The sequence below is a fragment of the Leuresthes tenuis genome, unplaced genomic scaffold (assembly GCF_036924035.1).
Source record: "Leuresthes tenuis unplaced genomic scaffold, fLeuTen1.0.hap1 SCAF_6, whole genome shotgun sequence".
Taxonomy (NCBI): domain Eukaryota; kingdom Metazoa; phylum Chordata; class Actinopteri; order Atheriniformes; family Atherinopsidae; genus Leuresthes; species Leuresthes tenuis.
In genome coordinates, this window is record NW_027325360.1 from 24,350,687 (window position 1) to 24,373,152 (window position 22,466).

Sequence of the window (22,466 nt, forward strand, 5' to 3'; positions counted from 1 at the left end):
ACTCGAACAAAAAGCATCCGCTCTGAACAGGGAGCCAGGGGTGAAACCCAATACCCAAATTACTGACAAGACTACATGTTAGAACGTATTATTTGGATAGGTGCTTGCATCGATTTGTTTAGATCCCACAGTGCAAGTCTTGAGCTCACTCAGTCCCCGCACAATCTCCAGTTACGCACAAAAAATGCCATTTACGCACAACTTCAACGCCCCTCCTCAGAAAGTCCAAAAATGACATCACGTTTTGCAATTCCCACGTTGGGTCTTGCAGTTTAGTGCGCCTCTACGGAGCTCCTCGCAGTTTCCAGATGCAGGCGCAGAAAGTCAAAGAAACAGCTAGAAGTTGAACGTGTGTACAACGCGGACTTTGTGTAACTTTCTGTGCGGACGTTTAGCTTCAGATTTTAACATGTCAGGGCAACCTCTGAGGTTTTTCTGCTTCACACCAATATTCTAAAGTGTTTGTTTCACAATAGTTTTGGCACTGCTATCATAATCTAAAGTTTGGATATATGGACTGATCAAAAGTTTGATCTTCATCATCCTGGAACAATGATTAACTCCTTTTGGATTTATTTTTATGTGGGGATTTAAGTTGCTATAGAAAATAACGCATATGGTACATTTCTCAAGAGCAATGGAATTTTGTTTGCAAATTCATCTTTTTACAGCTTTTGTCTCCTGTATCAAGGTAAGCTTGTGAAAGGCTTATTTTGAAAGTCGTAGCCTTGATCTCTCATATAATGACTCAGATATTTGTTGCTTGGTTGTCTTGATTTAAAAAAAAAAAAAAAACAAAAAAAAACTTATTTATATATGTATATATATATATATTTTTTTTTTTTTTTCACAGGTTTTTGCTCGTGTGATCCCAAATGTGAAGCATCCAGGTAGTAAGCATTTTTTTGATAGTTTATGTAATAGTCTTTGTTTCCCTGTGATGTTTTAAATAGCCAGAATAGATGGCAATATTCTGGACAAGGTAAACACAACAATTTATAAGAACAATGTGTTTTGCCAATGTCCAGGCCAGAGGATTGTCATTTGTTTACTTCTCTTCTCATTAATCAGAATAGTCTGCGGCATGAATAAGTACTAAAGCTGTTTGTGTCATTATCATCAATCCTTTAACCAACCTAAGAATCTAGAATTGATTGTCAGCAGATTAAATTCAGAGTCATGAGCTTAAAGTCTTTCTTGGACACTCGATTACCTGTGAACTCTCTGTCCAGGCCTGCAGGTGTTGGCCACAGCCTCACATTATTGGCCGCTTGATGCTGTGGACGGAATCCATGAGCTTTGGGACCAGATTGGAAACAGACCAGGTTATGTTAATGGGAGTAACATAAGTATGTGAATACATAACCACAGAGATTGTACCGCAGAAATAACCTTTTTATTTTTACCATGCACACTCCAACCACAGTCATCATGCTCTTTGAAAGTCCTGCTCAGTTCAGAGCGCTTGAATCTTATGTGAAATTTATTACTGTCATAGAACAAAAAAATTCAACATGAAAGACTTATTGTGAAACTTATTGTAAAACTTTTTGACATACAGTATACTATAGTTTTGAGGGAGTAAAAGTATGATAATAAACAAAACATTTATTTTTCATTTGTTGTAGAACAAAAGGACAGTTACGTCACTGACATGCAGTTTGCAGAAATGTTGGCATACCATCTCGGTGAAATATTGTAAAAGTTGAAGAGGGATCGGGTATAGACAAGAGCATGATGTGTGGTGTCACTTTGACTTCCTTTTTAGTGCTGCCATCGTGCACGCAGCTCAGCATCACTCTGTCTCATACCTGTGCAGCACGTCCCTCGCATCATCTTCCTCTCACTGTTCTCTTGTGTCCTCTGTTAAGCGTCTATTGGTGTGAATCACTTTTTTTTTCTGTTGTCTTTGTCCAGCTCTCAGAATCCACAACCACACTGTGCTCCCTTCCTCCCATAACTCTTCCTATGTGTATACCAATGACTCTGCCTACACTAACATTTCTGCAACAGTAGGTGAGGATCCATCACTTCCCTCTCGTTAAAACTAAAATTCATTTGTGCATCATACACTGTTCCCTGTTGTCCTCTTTGTATCACCACATGGTTGAGCTGAGCTTTTCACATCTGTCTACCTTCAGTCTTTTATCTGCACATTTTTATCTGCACATTTTTGTCTGCACAAAATAGGGGACTCTTGGCCTTTTATTTGTATATTATCCTGTAGGTTTATTTAAACCAGAATTGTAAGAGGCCATTTTTATTGATTTTCCCATCATTTTACAGAATTCCAAGAATGCTATAAAACTTTCAACAGTTTGATTGATCCAGCAAGAGAAGATTTGAACAATTTGTATATTTAGCTTTGAACAGACCTTAAAGCTTTCCATTTTCAAGCAAAATTAAAACTGTGATTTGTGTATTACTGTAGACATTGTTGAAGGAATGGTCAATAAGGGAATCTTTCTGAGTGGTGATAATGGTGACACCTTTCTTCACTTTGGAAACTACCAGAACTCTTGCATTAGTGATCCAACACTATGCGGCCCGGAGGGTGAGTGCAGTGTAATTTATGCATACTGTTTTTTGACAAAGCACATTATCTTTATTGCTTACAAACAATTTCTTATTCTCTAGGCATTACCTTTTCTTTTTTTTGGAAAAACCATGAATCAAAGGCTCGTTTTGCTGTGGCCTCCGGGGGAAAGGTTATCTCAAATGGCTTCTCGGTGTACACCAACCCTTTTAAAGGGTTTGTGGAGTTTTACACTCGGGGCAACAACCACAGATGGAAGGCTGACGTAAATCTTCCAGGTACTGTGAATGAATTTTTCTTATACTTTAATTGAAGGGACACTATGATCCTCAGTTAGAATTTTCATGGCCACTCATAATGCACTCATAATGCATTTTTGTAAATTCTTATCGATGTAATTGTTTTCGTGGTTAGGCTAATTGACACCAGATACATCCGCAGTTAATTTGGGATGTCAAGAATACATTTCTTAAACATTTTACTGCTGCACAAAACATACATTTGTATGAGATGCAATTATTTTTTTAATCTCAAATAAAGTAACATTAGGCAGTTGGGTTCGGACAAGATAGATTATGTTATGTGAAACACAGCAGACGTCAAATTGTAACAATAATTTTAATTTTATTCTGAAAAAAAGCCGCCCTTTAAAGAGATTAAATGAAAACTGTTTTGACAGAATGCACTCAACTGTGTGAGGTTCAGCATTACGTGTAGGTTTTTACGAATCAGTGTTTCCTTCTCAAGTGACTTCTGTCATCTTTGTTTTTTCTGCGGTTACTCGAAGCTGCGTTTAAGGGCGTCATAACTCAATTTGGATTTGAGTGCTCAGCTCCAGAAGATCAAACGTCATCTGGATCTCATACAGCGTAACATGTCAGACCTTTAGGACGGAATGTCAAAATCTGTCAGCTTCCTTTCATTTCACAAGTGTGAGGAAACCAGGGCAATAGAATGAACCTTGAGGTGTTGTGTGACCGTCTGTGTAAAAATGTTACTCTTGTCTTAGAGCACTTTCTTTGTGTGAAGAAGTGTTTTAATTGAAACAGTGTGGAGGCTTTGGCACATATGGTTCATATTGTGACCTCAAATAAAATACAGTTTTGGTTGTTAGCCTTTTTTCGCAGATGTGTTTTCAGACTGTGGATATATTGTCTTTTGGGATCTCCTCCATTGTTAATTTATTTATTTGTCTTCTGAAATTCTTTAGAAAGTGTAAAGCACACATGATATAGATTTATCAGAAAAAAATAATACAATGTAAGTATGTTTATGTTTATGCATTTAGCAGACGCTTTTATCCAAAGCGACTTACAAATGAAGATATAACATTACAGCTAACATCAAACCTCACAATAAGCTACATAGAAGGAAAGCACTAGTCAGACTGTCAGAGGTGACGGGGTGACAGTGTAGAGATAGAGTGCAGGCGTAGAGGGAAGTACAGACAGAGAAAGTGCAGTAGAGGGGGTAGGGAAGTACAGGGTGAGTGCTAGGATGGGAGATGCTCTCTGAAGAGCTGGGTATTTATAAAACAGTTATTTGAACAATTAATCAGTCAACATAGAGTTGGGTTATTTGATTATCCTTTAGCTCTTTATCCAAGCAGGGCTGTTATTTATTCTAAATATAAAATTGTCAAGTAATATTGGTTTATGTCCACTGCTGCAGTTTGTATTAGCGTAGATAACTTATAAGACTCTATTAGTGCAGAAGACTGCATATGTATAAAGATGGGCACAGTCACTGTGAGTAACTCCCTGGTTTGCTCATTAATGTTTCAGAGTATCGGGTCTGATATTTTGGATTATGTATCTTGACAGCAACAAATAGCATTTTTACCCTACGATACAAAGCTACGTTACACTGTGCTTTATGCTGGGACGTCGGTGCCATCTTGTGAGGAATGGTATACTTTAACTCCATTTTACACTATTGTTGCTTGGTTCGATTTTCTTCTTTCAAGAAGACAAAAGGAGAAAGAAGATTTAATTTACCAGGAATTGAATCGCAACGCTGAATGGGAGATCTGCTAATTAACATTAATGTCGTGCCAAAATCTGATCCCTACCTAAATCCAACTAATTTTTTCAGCTAATTCATTTAAGTAAACAGTTCCTGATGATAAAGATGTGTTTTAATATTTTCTACTTTATTGGACAGTTATGTTTATCAATTAGTAATTGTGATTAAAAATGAACTGAAATATGATTTTAGAGGCTGACACCCCACTTTTGGGCATAGGAACTTTGTCCTTGAGTTTGAATTCAGAGTCTGTACATACAAAAAACAGCCTCAGAGCAAGCAAAAACTAAATATGACATCCAAATCAACTGATGCATTACATTAAATTTGTATTCTCTATAAAACTCCTCTCATTCAGAAATGATGCTATTTCTGTTAAAAAAAAAGAAAAACTAAGCTCACACACAGCAAACAACTAGAGCCTGCCTTTGTTGGGCAATAGTAGTGATTCTCCTGCCTCCTAACTACCTAAGGCTTGTCCTAAAAGTCACTAGATTTATTGCTAGTTGCACTATCTAAAAAGAAAAAAAGGGTCTTGCCTAGTGGTAACATTTAGCTTAGCAGCACATGCAGTCATGTCTTGCAACCACATCCAACTCAATTGGTTGGGGTTAGGATTAAGCTGCAAGGTTAGAGGTTAGTAGGCATGGCTTCCAAAGCCACACAAAAAAAAACATCTTGGGTAGTGTTGGATGGTTCACGCAAATGCCCACTAACTGAAAAACCTCCACTCTGGTTGATAAATGCACACATTTATCCTGTAGAGACCCCGAATCATAGAGTTTAGCATGGAAGCATTATTATGAGCTTGGTAACATATTGGCAGCATATATCTCAAATAACCTATGTTCGGTTGCACATAGCTGTTGGTATAGCTGAAGATTTTTTATACAAAAATTATTATATAGAGCATTTGTCACATGAACTGTCATCTTAATGACAGTGCTACTCACACAGTATAAGACACTCTTGATTTTTCGTTGATTTTACTTGATTTCCAGATGTCTAGATTAATCAAGTATATGGTATTTCTTTAAATCAGTGTGTTGCTTTGTACCAAATTGGATAGTGTTCACTCTTAAAGTGTGTTGACAATGAAGTTGACCTCTCTTAAAAACTATGTAGTTTGAATATATTTGTAAAACCATTCCATCAGTAGAGGTGATTTTTTTTTATTTAGTTTGTCATTTTCTGGTCTCTCTACCAGGGCCATACTGGACACATATTCTCTTCACATGGACCAAGAGGGATGGTCTGAAAGTCTACATTAATGGAACCTTCTCGGCTGGTGACCCAGAAGGCAGTGTCTCAGAAAACTATGGAGACCAACTTCCTGACCTTGTCATTGGAACGGGCAACAGCAAAGAGTATGGTCACTTTGTAACTGGGGCCTTTGATGAATTTGTCATCTGGGAAAAGGCCCTTTCCCCTCATCAGATCATGCTGTACTACAATGCAGCCATAGGTAGGACATCTTGCTCTCTTGGAAAGGATCTGTCATTCTAGCTCATTGTATATCTACTAAAATACCTCCTCGCCTTGGACTCTCAGGAAACAGAGGTTAAAAAGCAATTTCCGTCCTCCTCCTTGCCACATTCCATCCTCAACAATAATGCATCCCAACAAGATACTAAACCATATAAATATCCCCCACCTCCACACATCTACTATGCAGCAACTGCATTGGTTCAAATAGTTCTGCCTTATTAAGCCTTGTTAAGTATTTATACATCTGTAGAGGCATGCAGAGTTGCAGGGGGCAGATCATTTTGATTTAATGTGACAAGTTACAACACGCAAGGACAAAACCTCCTCACTCTTGACTGTTTCACTTGTGTTTACCTTTCTTGGTCAGTGCTGTGTCATAGATGGAGAAAAAGTTGAATTTATGAGAATTTAGCACATATTTTGCTCATTCTACAGGAATATGAGTAATGTCAAGTTGAATCTCCTTTAGTCGTGTATAGATTATACTGATTTCTCAGGGTGAATGGTTGTTCATATCTCTGAACTATTACTGTAAGCTGACAAATATTTAGCTGGTTGCAATGTGTGAACCATTTATGAAGTCCCCAGAGCCTCAATCTCTTCTCTGAACTTATATGTCAGAGTACACCTCTAGACACAAAGAGCCTTACTGTTATGGTTACAGAGAATTATTTTTACTTCTCCAGAGCACTCCTATTAAATGTTACATTGAACCTAAGAAGATCAGGAATGGATCAGACTGATATCCTTAATGTACATCCATATACGGCCATATTCTGGCAGCTAGTTGGTGCCGTGTTTAATAAATGACAGCAAAGACTTAAAATGTATCTAAGAGTTTTACAGATGCTAGTTGCTGGTTGTTGTGTGGTTGATCATCCATGTTTTGCGCATGTTGCAGTTAATCTTCTTTCATGACTGGGGATTACAATCCCAATGAAAACTTTGGAGTGAAAAAATCCAGCTACAGAGCAGAAGCCTTCCCTATATCAGGTTCAACAAAGAATCTAATCATAAAACAAATTCTCACAATAGGCAATGCTATTCTCACTGAAAAATGTACAACTGCTTATGAAGGTTGACAGTCTGGTTTCCCTCCTACTTCAAAAGAGCCCTCTGTATTGTGTTTTCTAGGTCAGGACATGGTTTCTGCCTCAACCCTCGGATACTCCAGAGAAGTCACTTCCACTGCACCAACAGCCGTAAGTGTATCAACACTGACTCTGCTGGTGTCAGGTCAACAAGATTAATTTTGATAAATAAAAATAGCTATATACCACATGTCAAAACTAGCTAGGTTTTATTCAAATTTTGGGACAAAAAGAAACCACAGAAATAAGATGCAGAGCTTTTGCTTGAATCAGCACAATCAGATCATTTCTCAGAGACATTGTGGGTTTTTTCATGAATAGATGGAAAGAATGATATTGAAAACACATGCAAAAAGACCTGTTTATCAAAGGGCACTGAAGATAGAAATAAATCAGGAAATAGATGAATGTGAAGACAGCTGCAACAACACACTAAGAAATGCTTCACTGTAACACACCTCACTGAAAAATAGCAATGCTGAATCACTTGTCCATTAGTCACTAAACATCCTGTGTATGTTGGAACTCGGCGCTCCGTTGGAAACTGCATTTTGACTGTAAACTTAATTCAATGTCTGATGTGCTGTCTCCCCAGAGAGCCACTGAAGTCAGTCCTCCTGTCATCAGCAGTTATGGAGAGGCGATCCAAAGCTCCCAGGGCCCTGACACCATGCCGATGCTTGACTTCCTCGAGGCACTGCCCAATAGGACCATTCCTCACAACACCGCCAACAACCTCACACAGGTCTTGGAACACAGTGCAACACATGCATTGCAGTCGCACAACCAGTTCACACACAGACACAATGGCCACCCATGTGCACATGATGCAACAGTTCCATGATATCCATTTTCTTCCACCCAGGCTTTTCTCAAAAGTGTGGAAGAAGTGCTCTCCGCTCCAGGATTGCCAGAGGTAAATGAGGTCACACTGTTGTTGCGCAATATCTACACACAACATATGCAATCTGGCAGTTACTCAAATTCATGGCACTGAAGCGTTGGATGAGTTTGAGATTTTAACACTGCATATTTTTGTCTGAAGCACTTCCAGTAAAAGTAACATTGCTTGGCACTATGCCCACACATAATTACATGAAGCAGTTAACTATGGTCGCAAATTGTATTCGACTGGAGTACTGATTTAAAAGTTTTCTATAGCAGAATGCCTTCCAATTTAAATTGTAGCTTCCTGTGCTATACACTCATCCTGGTCAAATCTCTGTGCTCTCGTGTTCAAACACATGTGTGAGGTTTCAGTGGACAGGATGCTCAGAACAAGCACGCTTGTTTTTGTAGGAACAAGCTAAAACAGATGTTCCCATCAAACATGGACAGGAGATACAGTGTCTGTTGTACAGTGTGCAGTGTATTTTATATTTATATGGTTAATTTTGTCACTCTGCATTTGCAGAAACTATTTATTTCTACTTCTTCCATCGTATTTGCAACATTGTTGCTCATATTTTGCGTATTTGTAAGAAATGTTAAAGGAAAACTTTAAAATGCATAATCATTCTATTTGGTGGGGATTTTGTTGTTACAGCTGTTTATGAGTCTTCTTTAATCTGTGCTACAGTTACATGATTAAGGATTATCACAAAATACGTAAAGTTAATTTAGAATGAAGCATCATCGGTTTATTTTGCTTTTCGTTTCCCTAATTGTTGGCTTGTTATTTAAGATTAAAATGAATCCTCATAAAGTTGCAGGACTAACAAGAGGCCATTTGAAAATTAAAGTCACAACTGAGCTAAAGAGGATCCAAAGACACCACATGTGGTATTTGTTATAATGAAGCCAACAGCTTTATCTTCGTGTTTTTCAGCGTCCGTCATTTAGTCAAGTTGAAATAACCCTGGTGATGTTGTCACATGTTTTTACAGTAAATGCATGAACAGTATGTTGGAGTGAAGTGGAGTGACCCGTTAAGTAGTTTATATTTATGAAAGAAAGGGTTAGATCTAATTTGAGAAAAGCTGCTCTTTATGTGACACCATTTAACTGATTCTGAACAGCAGTATGTGTGAGTTTTGAGTACTTGATTTGTCGTTGAGCAGCAGTCCACCCCTTTGGTCAGCGGTTTGATTGAGACTGTGGACAGGGTGATGGAACATATGGTGACTAACCTGGAGCCCAGCCCTGGAGCCCAGCCCAGGGCTCCCATCTCAGTGGGTGGAACAACTTTTGTTGCAGGTCAGAAAGGTGTCAGCTCTCAAAAATGAACTAAAACTCCCTGTTTATGCTGTTTTTGTTTTTTTTATTTACTACTTTCCCCTTCATTTGCACAATCAACCTATTAACCCTCCCAAACACACACTTTGAAGAATGAATTTTGCTGCTCATTTCTTGGTTAGTTTTTCACAAACGCTCTCACTGTTCCAACAGATTACTCTCTGATGAAATTCTCACAGAACTTCAACCTGCCGCTTTACCGCTTCCCTACACAAGGCAAGAACTACATCTCTGTGCCTGGGGAGGCCTTCACCATGCAGTGTAAGTGCAAATATTACAACCTGCTCATCTTTAATATCACTTTGTGAGTTATGAGGTTTTCAGTCTTAAGGATTCTCTGTATAGACAACAGTAGCTGGGTTGGGAATACTGAACATCAGTCATGCACTTAATCTGCCAAGAGAAAATTGTCCAGCTGGGAGGCTCTTGTTGTTGGCCTCTAATTTATTATGCTCAGATTTAAGAGTACTAACAAAGCATACAATGTAGGACAGGAGTGGCATGGAAGCTTTTGTGTAGCTTTATGGTGTAGTTTAGAAACCTAGCTTTGACTTTAATGTTGGCAGCTGTTACCCTTTTATTCAAAACAGAAAAAAATGAGAGAGAGTGGAATTTTTCTTCCACTTTCTTCCATCATTAAAATGAATGGACCCACACAGTAGATTGAAGGAGAGGAGTAATTACAGTGGGCATTAAAACACTGTTTGTTAGACTTTGTGCTCAGGACATTTTCCCCTGGCTGCTCCACACAATGTTTTGCCATACAAACACAAGAATAAACTGATTTAATAATTCATTTAAGTACAATTATCAGAAATGGAATAGATGTTACTACTTGACACAGTAGAGCCAGGACCAAATTAACTCTCAGCTCTGAATACCTGGCTGTACAAAGCACTCCAAGGGCAGGTTTTATATCCTAATTAAGTTCAGAGTATACAACACATTAGTGTGTTTAGGAACTCTGTAATGTTTTTTTTCTTATTCTCTATTTTTCTTGGGAGAGATGAACAAGCAAACTTACAACCACATGATCGTTTATGGGATTTGCTGGGAGGCACTGTGTGGAAATAATATTTCTACGAGCACTCATGCACATTTGTTTGACTTCAGCGTGCCTTTGTTGTCCAGTCAGCGGGTCTTGGATGGACAGCCTTTGAACGGAGGAACAGGCCCATTATGAATTTCCTCCAATTTCATTGTTTATCTTGCAGTGTTGAAAGTGGGACCGAACTGAGTGATAGGTCAAATCAGGGGAGGGGTCCAGACCTCCTGTTCTCTTGGAGAAGTCATGTAGTCGTTTCATAAACTTTCCCAGCATTCACACTGTTTTTTGGCACTCTCGCTTTCACCCTTGTGCGAGTATACGGCTGTCCTATTAGCCAGCTGGTGACGGTGTTCGGTGGCACGGCTGCGTTAATTAACTCCCTTCTTTGTGTGCATTTTAGCAGTGCGGTTATAAATTCCTCTCGCACTCAGCCTCTGTATGTTTGCCTCTTTTCTTCAGCTCAGACCACCATTGTTGGCCTCTTCTACCACAACATGCATAAGTACTACAAAGAGATCAGCCCTGTCAAGACCAGGTAAAAAAACGGGGTAGCATTTTTTTTTTTCCTCAAGCTTATTGTTTTGAATTCAAGCTAAAGAAAACAAAACCAGGCCTCTTTCTTTGTACCAACTGTGTGGGGAAATGAGGTCTGCTGGTGTTAAGGCACCCATTTTCCTGAACCACAGAACAGCTGAAGCCTGGAGCCAAGCTTATCTGTTCTTTCAGTCTATCTCTCATCTCACCACTCAACCTCCACAGACTGATACACCCTGCAATTAGCTCTACATATCTGTCCCCCAGCTACCACCCCCTCAATTATTGTCTCATCACCGAATCAGCTTGTTCCAGCTACGCTGCAGTGTTTATGTTTATCAAACATGATATGACTGCATTTCAGCAACCTGTTTTTACCACTTCATACTTCATCAAAATGAAAGTGCGAAAGATAAAATACATGGGAGCATATTTGCAGATGTTTGTGACTGATTGTCGGACTCCTCTGTAGTTGAGGAGGCTCCTTTGTATCATGATAGAGTTGATACTTGTGTGGTCCCAATGTCACATATCAGATGATCTTGAAAAAATACGAGTGCTATAGTACAGGTTGTCAGTGCGATTCATTAAATAGACTGATGGTCAAAGTCTCATCTAAATGCTACCACTCTGGTCTTGTGTGTAACACTCATGTGTTGGTGTGAGTACTATATAAAAACAGCAATAAATGCTATCATATAATATTTAAAAAAATTATTTCCAAAAAAGTGGGAATTCTTTGTAAAAGGTAGATAAAGATACAATTCAGTGATCTATTCATTTTTTAACCTAATGTTTAATTCAGAATAGCACAGACAATAACAAAGACAACATACCAGAGGTTGAAACTATTTCAATTGTAATTTTTAATATGATTCCAGGAAATTTCGCTCAAATAAGTTTTGACAGTTATAATAAGATACCAGAGAAGTTGTGTAATGCTGAGAAAACACCTGTTGGAACATTCCATACCTAATAAAGTTAACATGATTGGTACATCCCAAAGAGGCTGAAACGTTTGGAAGTGAAGCTGGTGAGGAGTCCACTGCTCAGTGAAAGATTGTGTGGTAAACAGTTTAACAATTTGAGAAAATTATTCTTTAATGCACAATTTCCTAGAATCTCTTTATTTGTGGTCTATTATAACCCCAAAAACGATCTTTGAAGTTTCAGAGAATTGGCAGAGACAAGTGTGCTTGAGGGACAAGACTGAAAACTAGTATGAGGGCTGTGAAAACAGACACCTCTGCAGTTTAGAATCCCTGCATGGGCACAGTTATACTTCTGAAAACCAGTGAAACCTGATTACAATTTATTGCTGTATCCGTAAAAACACTACACTATGATGAAAAAAATATCAACAGATAAATGAGATCCAGAGCCGTAGTTGCCTTCTCTGGCCCTGAGCTCATTTATGATGGCCTGAGGCAAATTAGAGAATATTTCTGCGCTCTGATGAATCGAAACGTGAGTTTCATTGGAGTGTGGTAATACAGTATTAGATTTGTAGGGTTGCCTGAGGGAAACTCGGATTAAACTGTGAGCATATTTTGTATTATTTCAAACTGCAGAGACTGTTTTTTATGATTTAACTGGCCCTTTTTTTCTGTGTCTTTCTTTTATATTATTTTTTCTGTATTCTTGCCTCTGTTTCTTGCTGCCATTTTGGCCATTTTATGTATCTGTTCTCCTCTTCATCTCATAGGATCAACGAAGCAGCTGATTTCAAGGATCACAAGATACAAGTAGCAAGCTGTCTTATCTCTCTGAAAGTTGAGCCTTTACCGGCTTTGTCAGTAAACCTTTCTGGAACTCCGCTCATCAAGATCGTCCTCAGCCATGTCTTGGTAAGTGTAAACCCATACAATCTCCCACATTCTTCTGACTTGACTCATGTCTTTATCAGTCATTTGCACTTTCCCATAATGAGTAATACCGAGAAAGTGCTCATTGGCGAATGCAGCTGTTGGCTCCACGACACCCACCTTATCAAAGGAAAGATGGCTTTATGGTCCACCTGTAGCTACGGTAGCCAGACCCCAACATATGAAATCAACTCAATTTCTAGTACTTCTTATGTAAGAAGATGGGTGACTGTAACTGACTGAGGCTTGTGCAGCTGGGCATTCACCAGCAGAAAGAGTGAGACCTATTTTGGTTTTCATTAGCCTGCCTAGAATTTCCCTCACAAAGCATGTGGCGTCCAGAAAGCAAGCTGATTATGGACATTTGAATTGCAAGCTTAGGGCGCTTGAAAGAAACAATAACCTTCTTTTATGAACAACATATTTTTTTCCTTTGGTGCTTTTTGGCAGGGACTCTGCCAGCTTTCCATATGAAATGTTTTGAAACTCGGAATGAAAATGTACTTAAAAATGTGCATTGTGTTAGCTTTCTTGCCTGTAAAGTAAAAAAATGCAATGGTGTATATCAAAGCAGTGTAGTCAAGTGTATTGATGTGTGTTAATAGATATTTGGCTAGCATACAACAACACTGATGAGGCAGTTAACAAAACTGTCCGGCTGCCTGTTTGATTTGAAGTGTCCCAGTAGAATTACTCACATTCAATTGAAGTGAATTCCCAATATATATATATTTTTTCCCTACTCGTTAAATCTCAGAAGAAACACATGCAGCGTCATGAAATCATGGCAGCGTTACTTTGTTTGCCTTTATTTTCCCTAGCAAAATAAATATTTATGCTGTAATTATCTGGCCTGGTTTCTTGTAGAATGATTATTCTATTTATTTTAGCTGACACCATGGGAGAGGTTTTCCTCTCTCTTTGTTATGGAAGTGCGAGTGATGCTCACCAGTTCTGCTGTCTGTTGAGTCAAGATGTTTCTATTTCGGTTAGATAGGCTTTAAAATTGATGCAAGGAAAAATCTGGTTTCATGCGTTCTCTCCTCTCTACCCCATTAAAAATAGATGTTACACTTCTTACGAACGCGTGCTGACTGGAACGCACTGGGCCCATTTCAACACATTTCAACTTAACACAGCTCAAACGATGATTTATATTGAAGAGCTGCATTATAATTTGGCACACAGCACTTTTGGCGAGGCTCATGTCCAGAAAAGGGCTGTTTTGCTGTAACTGGTTTTCTGCTCAGAGCTGTGGTCAGATTTAGTTCAAAACGGACTATTTTTGGAGTTTTAATGTCTTTGGCTGTCGATGGATACTTATCACCTTCCTAACTTGGAGGCAGAGGGGAGCAGCTCACACAGTATGTGGCCATCACAGTTTATGGTGCTCTTTATGATCTGCATAAGTTAGCTAAACCTCAAATATATCCTCTTTTGGCAAGTCATCCTGCTAAGTGTTTTTCGTCTGACCTCTCTCTTTATTCCCTGAGAATAGTGCTCATGACTTCATTAAAACCTTTTGGCTGCCTGAAACAGAAAAGTATCAGCTCCCTCATCTGTCTTTTCATGCTGTCATGGTTACAATAAGTCTTGTGTGCATCTCTAGTACCGAACAAACAGTCAACGCATGGATCAGATCCAAATCTCCTCAGTTTTCTTTATCTGACACTTGTTTTGATAAGACATACCAGACCATTGATTGATGGGGTCACCAACTTGTAAAGAACCTTGAGTAATGGCAGGTATTGCTCATTCAAGCCAAGGTCAAAGCCATGTGGTTGATGTCAGAGTGACCTTGCAGTCTTGATTGATGCTTTTTGAGCTCAGAGAAACAGCCTGGTGAGGTCACGCCATTCCCATCTGACTCAGTCAGAAGCAAGGTGCCGCCATCGCTTATTATGTGGTACAGAGTAGGTTTGGTACCCCGACAAGGTGATATCGAGACTGCTGCAGGCCCACATGCTTTCTCACGCCATTCAACTGTGGTGTTGATTGGAATTTGGCTCCGTCAGTAATTTATTACTGCCTTCTGACTCTGGTTTAGTTTGCGAGGAATAAAGCAGAGAGTAGAAGACAGAGGGTGGGAGGCTTTGGGGTCTGTAGTTAAACATTAATACATACATATAAAGGCCAACAGTACCTCTGTGTCCTCTTCTTCCATCCCAGCATCACACTGATGGTATGAAGTGAATGAATGGAAAGATTGATTTCATGAGCAAACTCAATTTATAGGGTCAAAACTGGGAGGATTTAAAAAACAGATTTGCCAGGGGTGCTTGACTTTACTGGGTTATAAAGAAGAGTGTGAGCTTGGCCGCTCTATAAGAGAGTCCAAGGTGATGGATGGACTTCTATGGCAGTAAGAGATGGTGGTCTCTGTCCTTGTTCACCACTTCATTTATTCTGAATGTGACGTGCAAATTATAAACTTTACAGAAAAGCTTCAGCATTTTATTATTTGCTTTCTGGCAGGAACTAGATCAATCAGTCTTTTGAATTTTTAGGCTATGATTAAATAGAAGAGCTTGTTAGCTAAAGCTTTGCAAATAGATTGTAAACATGGTGAAACAGCAAGCATAGCTCATACTAAAGCAAAGCAAAACTAAGCCCTCACAACAACCTCACCAAAGCTTACTGTAGCTTGGTTTCCATTTTAGTTTTTGATTCACAGGTAGTTAATATGAAGAATAAACCTGAGTGGAATAAGTAGGGGACTGCATGGTGGTGTGGTGGTTAGCACCATCGCCTCACAGCAAGAGGTTCGATTCCCGGCTGGAATACCTGTGTGGAGTTTGTATGTTCACCCTGTGTATGCGTGGGTTCTCTCCGGGTACTTCCTCCCACCGTCAAAAAACATGCATTTCCCTATGAGTGAGTGTGAGTGTGCATGGTTGTGTGTCTCATTTGTGTCTGTGTGGCCCTGTGATGGAATGGTGACTTGTTCAAGATGTACCCTGCCTCCCTCCCAATGACAGCTGGGATAGGCTCCAGCCCCCCGCCACCCTAAATTGGATTAAGTGAGAAGATCGATGGATGGAATAAGTAGAAATTGAAAAAGTACTTTCACTACCACGCTAAAAACTGTATTTGCTCACTAAAAAACTATGAATTTTGTTTCTTGTTTTTTAAAATGACGAAGTCTGCAATGAGCTCGAGTGACTGAACGTTGTCTCCCAAGATATGATTTAATATCAGATACTCCTCAAGATGAAAGGAATACCTGAAGAAAACCTCTCTCCATTTTCCTCTTGTGGATGCCCACCGCAGTTGTTGTTTTTTTTCTCTTTGAGGTTTGTTTCCAGTTAGGACAGCTTCGTCATCTACTGAATTACGGCCACTAGTAATGTAGCCTATACTGCCATCTTCTGGTGACCATACACAGCCTAATTCATTCAAACCAGTCTACAGAAATGTGCCTGACGTTCATTTTTTGTTGTTTTCTCTTTCTCAGAACACTTAAGATTTGCTTCACTAGAAAATTAAAACCTAATTATACATTGGTGTACATGCATGGACAGCAATGTTTTATCTGTTAGCAAAGCTCACTCAAAATATTCCAAAACAAGCATTTGCAACATTTTTACACAACATCAATTTGTAGTAAATGCAACATTTTTGCTTTAACTTTATCAAAAGCCTTGGATTTTCATCAGTTTTTCAGTCTACATGGAAAATTACTTCAAAAGTTCACCAGACGCCATCCCAACAGAGGCATGACATGAGCGTGACCACTCAAGCAGCAGAAACCCAGACAAAGATAAATGGATCCAAAGTTGAAAGTGAAACGCAAAGTAACTCAAACAGCTGGTAGATCTCTGTATCTTACAAAACAGACAATTATGGACTGTGATCAAATCCCTGTCTTTGTAGTGGTCTTTTTAACCAAAGAACAAGGTTTATTCAGTGGAGAAGGAAGCAAAAAAAAAGTCCAAAATATAGTATGTTTCAAATGTGAGACAATTTTCCATATGCATGCGTTTTTTATTGATAGTTACACTATTAATCTGTTATCTGTTTTCCTTTAAGACGTTAAGTTCACACTTGGTTCAAAGTCCACATAGATTCAAACTTAACTTTAATTGACCCTGTGGTATCACAGCACTGCGTTTTATTTACAATTTACAAGATTGTACTGGAAAGACACTGTTTTTCCCCTTTGTTTCCCCCTGTACTAATATAAGCTAAATGGCCTTTAGCCAGTAACTCTATTTTATTTTCTCTAAATCTAAAATAATATGAATAGATAGATCCAAGTCAATTAATTAAACCATTATACTTAATTAGTTTGACTGCTGGGATAGGCTCCAGCCCACCCGCTACCCGACCAACGGATTGACGGTATAGAAAATGGATGGATACTTAATTAGTTTAGATATTTAAAAAATTAATGTTCAAAAAGATAGGTTTCCCTTTTAGTTTGATCCATTTTTTATATCCATTTATAAGGGGACTTGGAGTAGTATAGTACCGCTGTACTTATAGCAGTATAAAGGTAGCTGCTGAAAAGGAAAATATAAAGCCTGTGTTTAAAAAAACATCTAGAAGTTGGAGCTTCTTATACATGTTGAAAATGATAGATTGATTGCTCAGTAACTTAAATAAACACAAAGGTTATTTGATACTTTCTAATACCCACACTTTAACCACGTAATCATGTAAGCCTAAGATGATATCAGTCTTTTTTTCTCACAATGGGGCCGTACTTTATTGCCAGTCTTTTTATAGCTCTTCGCACACGCCCAGCTTAAACCTAGTGGGCAAAGACTTTCCTTCCTCCCTCCCTCCCTCCCTCTCCCAACCACCCACACCCAGCCATACACCAACGAATACATATAAAAACAAGCTGTGTGAGCCAACACACTGATCAATCACAGATGGAGGTCTGGTCATTGCTATTCCTCACTTGCCATAAGACTGAAAGACTCTCGTTACAGCTCCTCCCATGCAGTACCCTCCTCCCTGTCACTGCTCCAACATTGCAAACATCAGCTCTCGCTGTGTGTTGAACATAAACAGAAAAAGCCCCCAACTGTGTCCACAGACAGGTGGCATTTTCTATGTGGGCAAAAACAGTTAGAACTTGCAAAATGATTTTATCAAAGAACTTCTCCACTCGTACATGAGCCAGTAGAGCTGTCGCAAAATTCTGCACGCAAAATCAAAGTTTGTGCACAATGGACTTATATTTGTAGAAGGAAAATCACGTCAAGATGAAAACAAAAGAAAACAAGATTGTTTTTTTTAGTATTTTAAAGTCAAATTAGAAGACTTCATATTTTTTCTTTTATTGTCTATGTACATTGTGTGTTCAGGAGGCTGGACTGTCCTTGAGACATTTCATAATCTGAGATCATTAATAATTCATAAGATGAGATCATTGGTAACTCTCAGCAGTACTGCTTCTGTGCTATGATGTGCTCTTAATACTGACGTTAAGTCTTCAGACAATTATTTCTGTTTAAATGATCATAAAGTTGCGCTGCTAGAATATTTTCAAGAGCTTTAGATATAAAAAGGAGATTAGATAAAGGTCTGTAATTACCCAACAGTCCTTGATAAAGAGTTGGTTATTTCAAGTAAAGGTAAAGGTTTTATTACAGGAAACTTAAAAGTCTCTGGTACATAGCCTGTCAACCAAAATGGTTTGATTAAATCCAATTAGTGTTGATTAAGAGAAAAACCTGCTTAAACAGTTTTATTGGGTTATCGTCTAAAATACAAGTTGATGGTTAAGATTAAGCTACGATTGTTGTTAGCTCAGAAAGCTTGACAGGATAGAAACACAACATAAGCACAGATCAGAAAATTCATCACAATGAGCCCATATAGAAGCTTTATGGGAATTAAACACATGAGTTCACGCATGAGGAACATTTTCCTTAGTCAGGTGTGTTTCCTGCTCAAAGTCTTGTTTTTTCTTCCTGTGAACTCCCACCAATTACCTTGTTAAAATCACTCTGTAACTGCTGGGGTTGTTTAATTGTCCCCAGTTTTCCTCACACCCTGCACGACTATCAACACGTCTCCTTGTTTTTGGTGTCCAACTCTGAGACTGAGCTGAGACCACAGCTGCATGTCTTTTTACACATCCCCTGACGGCATGATCTCACTCAAAGCCTGTTGTGTTTTTGGATTCAGATTTCTGCTCTGCATGGTGTATATGGATAAGCTTCACACCGCCTCTGATTGAAAAGCCCTGTTAACGACGAAAAGATCTTTGCACAACAAGAGTCACAGGCTGTGTGACGCTATAGTTTATATAACCTTCAAGTCGATCAATGGGCAGTTTTCTTCCTTAAGCAGCAGATGAAGTTTTGTGCAGGGGCTTATTTTTTCTTCCTTTTTTCTTTTTAGTTTGCTGAACTGAGTAATATCACACTACACCTCTGTGTTCCTTCCCTGGATGGGTTTCCTTCTCTGACTAAATTCATCAACAGTCAGTGTTACTGTAGCTTACGCTCTCTCTGTTTTTGGATCAACTTAGCTATTGTCAAGCCCTGGCAACATCTAAATCAACATTTCTTTTAACACCTCCTGTACACAATGCAGCAGAAGGTGTTAGTAATATTGAATAATGCCTCATAGTTGAGTAAATTATGATTGATGATTCTCAGTGTTTTTATTGAAACTGCTACAAAATTCATGACTGTACCGAATGCAAAAACTGCTAATTACAACCTGGCTCCCAGTGCTCTGAAAGTATTTTTACAATTTGAAGGACAAAGAGAAAATCACTCCTTTTCACTCAACCATTTACTGTTGTGTTTTTTTCTCTTTACATGTTGCCCAAACCAAGCCTTTTTTAGACTTCTTTGCCCCTAGAATGAGCTTGATGAGAACTAGAACTACAGGGTGTATCCAGGGCAGTTTTCTTTTAAAGAAAAGGGCCAAGAATTCATGTATATTCCCAATATTTGACACTGTCAATCACACACTAGACCTCATTTCGTTTGGTAAAAAAGTTGCATTTATGTCTCGGCAGTCTACCTTCATGGTATACAATCTAGCTTATTATTACTGTTCACAAGTGCTGGGGGAAATTTATGACTGATTTCATGAAGAAAAATATGTGTGTGCATATCAAAGCTACGAGTAGTATTTCTACCACAAAAAAGAATGTCTGTTCTGAATTGGTTGTTGAAATCAAGACGATGAGTGGTATGTAACTTTATTCAGCTTTTCTTGATTTGCACCTCACCCAGGAACCAGCTGTTGTTTTGACTTGGCCTTGAGTGGCTCGATTTCTTAGGAGATAAGCTTTGAATGTTTGCTGAAGCTAAAACTCAACCAAAGCGAGGGCTTAAAATCTTAATGTACAAGTCACCTGGTTGTGTGTGTCAACCCAAGACTTATATCAATTTGTGACGCCTGAGCGTGTTTATTTTCATCTGTCAACACAGAGGAATAAGTTTTGCTTTGGGTGAGAGGAGCATATGCATCACACAGCAGTCAGCACTTTTCTTGTCGATGTTGATGGTGATGTCAATGCCTGCTGCGAGAGAGTTTTTTGAGAAGTGCTGCCATTAGCAGTTCAATTAAATATACATTTTGATTGACTGGTAACCTCTCCAGCATGTATGACTACTCATACCAAATGGGATCTGCCCAAGTCCATAACTATGTAAAGACCTTTCTCCACAGTCAGATCCTTAGGTCGTCATCACAGTTATTACTTTCACGCCCTGTCTTAAAACCAAAGCTGATCGATTAAGTCAGATTCAAAGACTCATCTTTATTGTCTTGTTTTTGAAAACCTGTGCATCAAAGACTCACTTTATTATCCCCGCTGCCAGTACGTTCATATATTTAAAAGGCTCTGTCTACATCATTACACCTACACCCACTTTTCACCCACTATAATGAATTTAAAGCTATTGATACAATTCATGTTAAGATTCATGTTTAATATCTGAGTTGTCAGCAGATGTGAATCCTCATTCAAAATTCTGAGATGTGTGATTTAAGTCAATTTAGTCGCAAAGAGGTCCAATTCAGATAATTTGATTTACTACATAACAAAAAAGTTTATGCGTGTAACTTTTTTGTGCTTTTTTACTTATAAGTCAGGCATATTTCTAATTAATAAGTACTTGGAACATAGGACACTTACTTGTCGTGGATTGTTACGCTTTTAAATGTCAGCACTTAAAGTTATGTAAGGATAAGGAAGGTTTTTCATGACATGATAGTTCTTGATTTAGATTTTTTGCCATTATTTAACTCCACTTCTGTCAAGGCTGTGACAGAAAGCACTGTAGAATGATACTGTGCTTGACAGCTGCACCAAGTAGGATGCTACAGAAGCCTGACTATCTATTATTTATCAGTCTCTATCCTGAGGACACTTCTCCTCCATCAGCCTGCCACTTGCCTGTTGCATGCTTTCACTCTCACTTTACCCTCTCATCTGCTCCTCTTACGGGACTGAGTGATTTCCAGGGTGGTGTTTGCTGGCCTTCTGTAGTAAGTTAAGAGCTTGGGCACCTACAGACTACAGACTTGACTGGTAGACTCTGAGGCCTTGGGGCACTAGGGGAACATCAGCATGAAGTTTAAGCTTGGCCAGATCTCAAAATGCAATAAAACCCTCACCAGTGGCTATCAAGTCCTTGTTACTCTCTTCAGATAAAAACTGGAAGACCTTATATTTCTGATGGTCTTTTAATCAATGTACATTTCAGCTAGTGTCTGTTATTTAGGGATTGGTAATGATGGACTGTTTCCCATCAGACTGTGTTTAAAAATGTGGACTTAATATGGATAATAAGTCCTTGTTCCTCGCACACAAAATGTAAAGTTTCAGTGAGAGCAAATATGACAGTGTTTTACAAGGCATATAGTGTGCCAGCTGCACTCTGTCTCTCCACCATCTGCTTTCATTTACACCCTACAAGAAAATGAGTTATCAAAGCCCACAGGGAACAAGTTAATTCACTTGCAGGTTTGATTGCAGTTCTCCAAAGCTAGGCAGCAGCTGGTGATGATGGGATGCGTTTAAGGCAGTCTCATGGCTCTTGGACCCATATTCATGAATCCGGGGGGGGGGGTTATGAATATATCTGTCCATTGTATTCATCTCAAGTGTCTCAGTATGTGAAGACTAAGGTTTCGCATTTGCGAAACAGGCGGAATGAGAGCAGCAAATTGACAACACAACAAAGTCAAGGTATCATGCTATGCCTTGTAATATGAATCTCTGGGCTTACGGGCCAGGAAACAGACAGTATGACTGTCAGTTTCATTTGCACTCTCACTTTTTCCAGAAGGAAATGGTGCAGTCACAGTCCTTGTACTTATTCGGTCTGAGGGTCAAAACTCGAGGAATGCAAGGAGGTGTGCAGTCTCGCTCAGTATACACCCCACCAGCCAATGGAAGTGTTGTTTTCTTCAGATGACAGATTGAGGAGGGTAGTGGTTTGACCTGAAACCAGGGCCAAGCCCCAATTACTGCGTTTTTGCACTGTAGCCATTAGGTCACTGTCTCTGGAGACTCCAAATCCCAAATTAAGGAGACATGGAAAATGTGATTTATAATCAAATAAGATTTTTAAGGACAAGAGGGATTTTCGCTCAGCTGAAAAAATGTGAATTATTTGGTTGCCCTTCTCTTTCCTTGAGCATGATGTCTTCTTTAACCAGCA

The 22,466-nt window shown here is 38.9% G+C and overlaps 1 protein-coding gene across 3 annotated transcripts in view; it reads left to right on the plus strand.

The window, feature by feature from the left end:
* The first annotated feature begins 262 nt into the window (after positions 1-262).
* The window catches only part of adgrd1 (adhesion G protein-coupled receptor D1), a 29,580-nt gene continuing 7,376 nt past the window's right edge, over positions 263-22,466 (plus strand). The window contains exons 1-14 of one of the 3 annotated variants that reach the window (XM_072388366.1): positions 263-691; positions 854-890; positions 1,233-1,349; positions 1,918-2,016; positions 2,432-2,554; positions 2,638-2,814; positions 5,769-6,026; positions 7,184-7,251; positions 7,736-7,885; positions 8,006-8,056; positions 9,201-9,336; positions 9,529-9,636; positions 10,883-10,958; positions 12,663-12,804. In XM_072388366.1, coding sequence (XP_072244467.1) covers positions 617-691; positions 854-890; positions 1,233-1,349; positions 1,918-2,016; positions 2,432-2,554; positions 2,638-2,814; positions 5,769-6,026; positions 7,184-7,251; positions 7,736-7,885; positions 8,006-8,056; positions 9,201-9,336; positions 9,529-9,636; positions 10,883-10,958; positions 12,663-12,804 — 1,617 coding nt within the window. In that variant the 5' untranslated portion in view covers positions 263-616. The remainder of the gene's footprint in view (positions 692-853; positions 891-1,232; positions 1,350-1,917; positions 2,017-2,431; positions 2,555-2,637; positions 2,815-5,768; positions 6,027-7,183; positions 7,252-7,735; positions 7,886-8,005; positions 8,057-9,200; positions 9,337-9,528; positions 9,637-10,882; positions 10,959-12,662; positions 12,805-22,466) is intronic. The other 2 variants (XM_072388367.1, XM_072388368.1) reach the window with 2 other exon arrangements.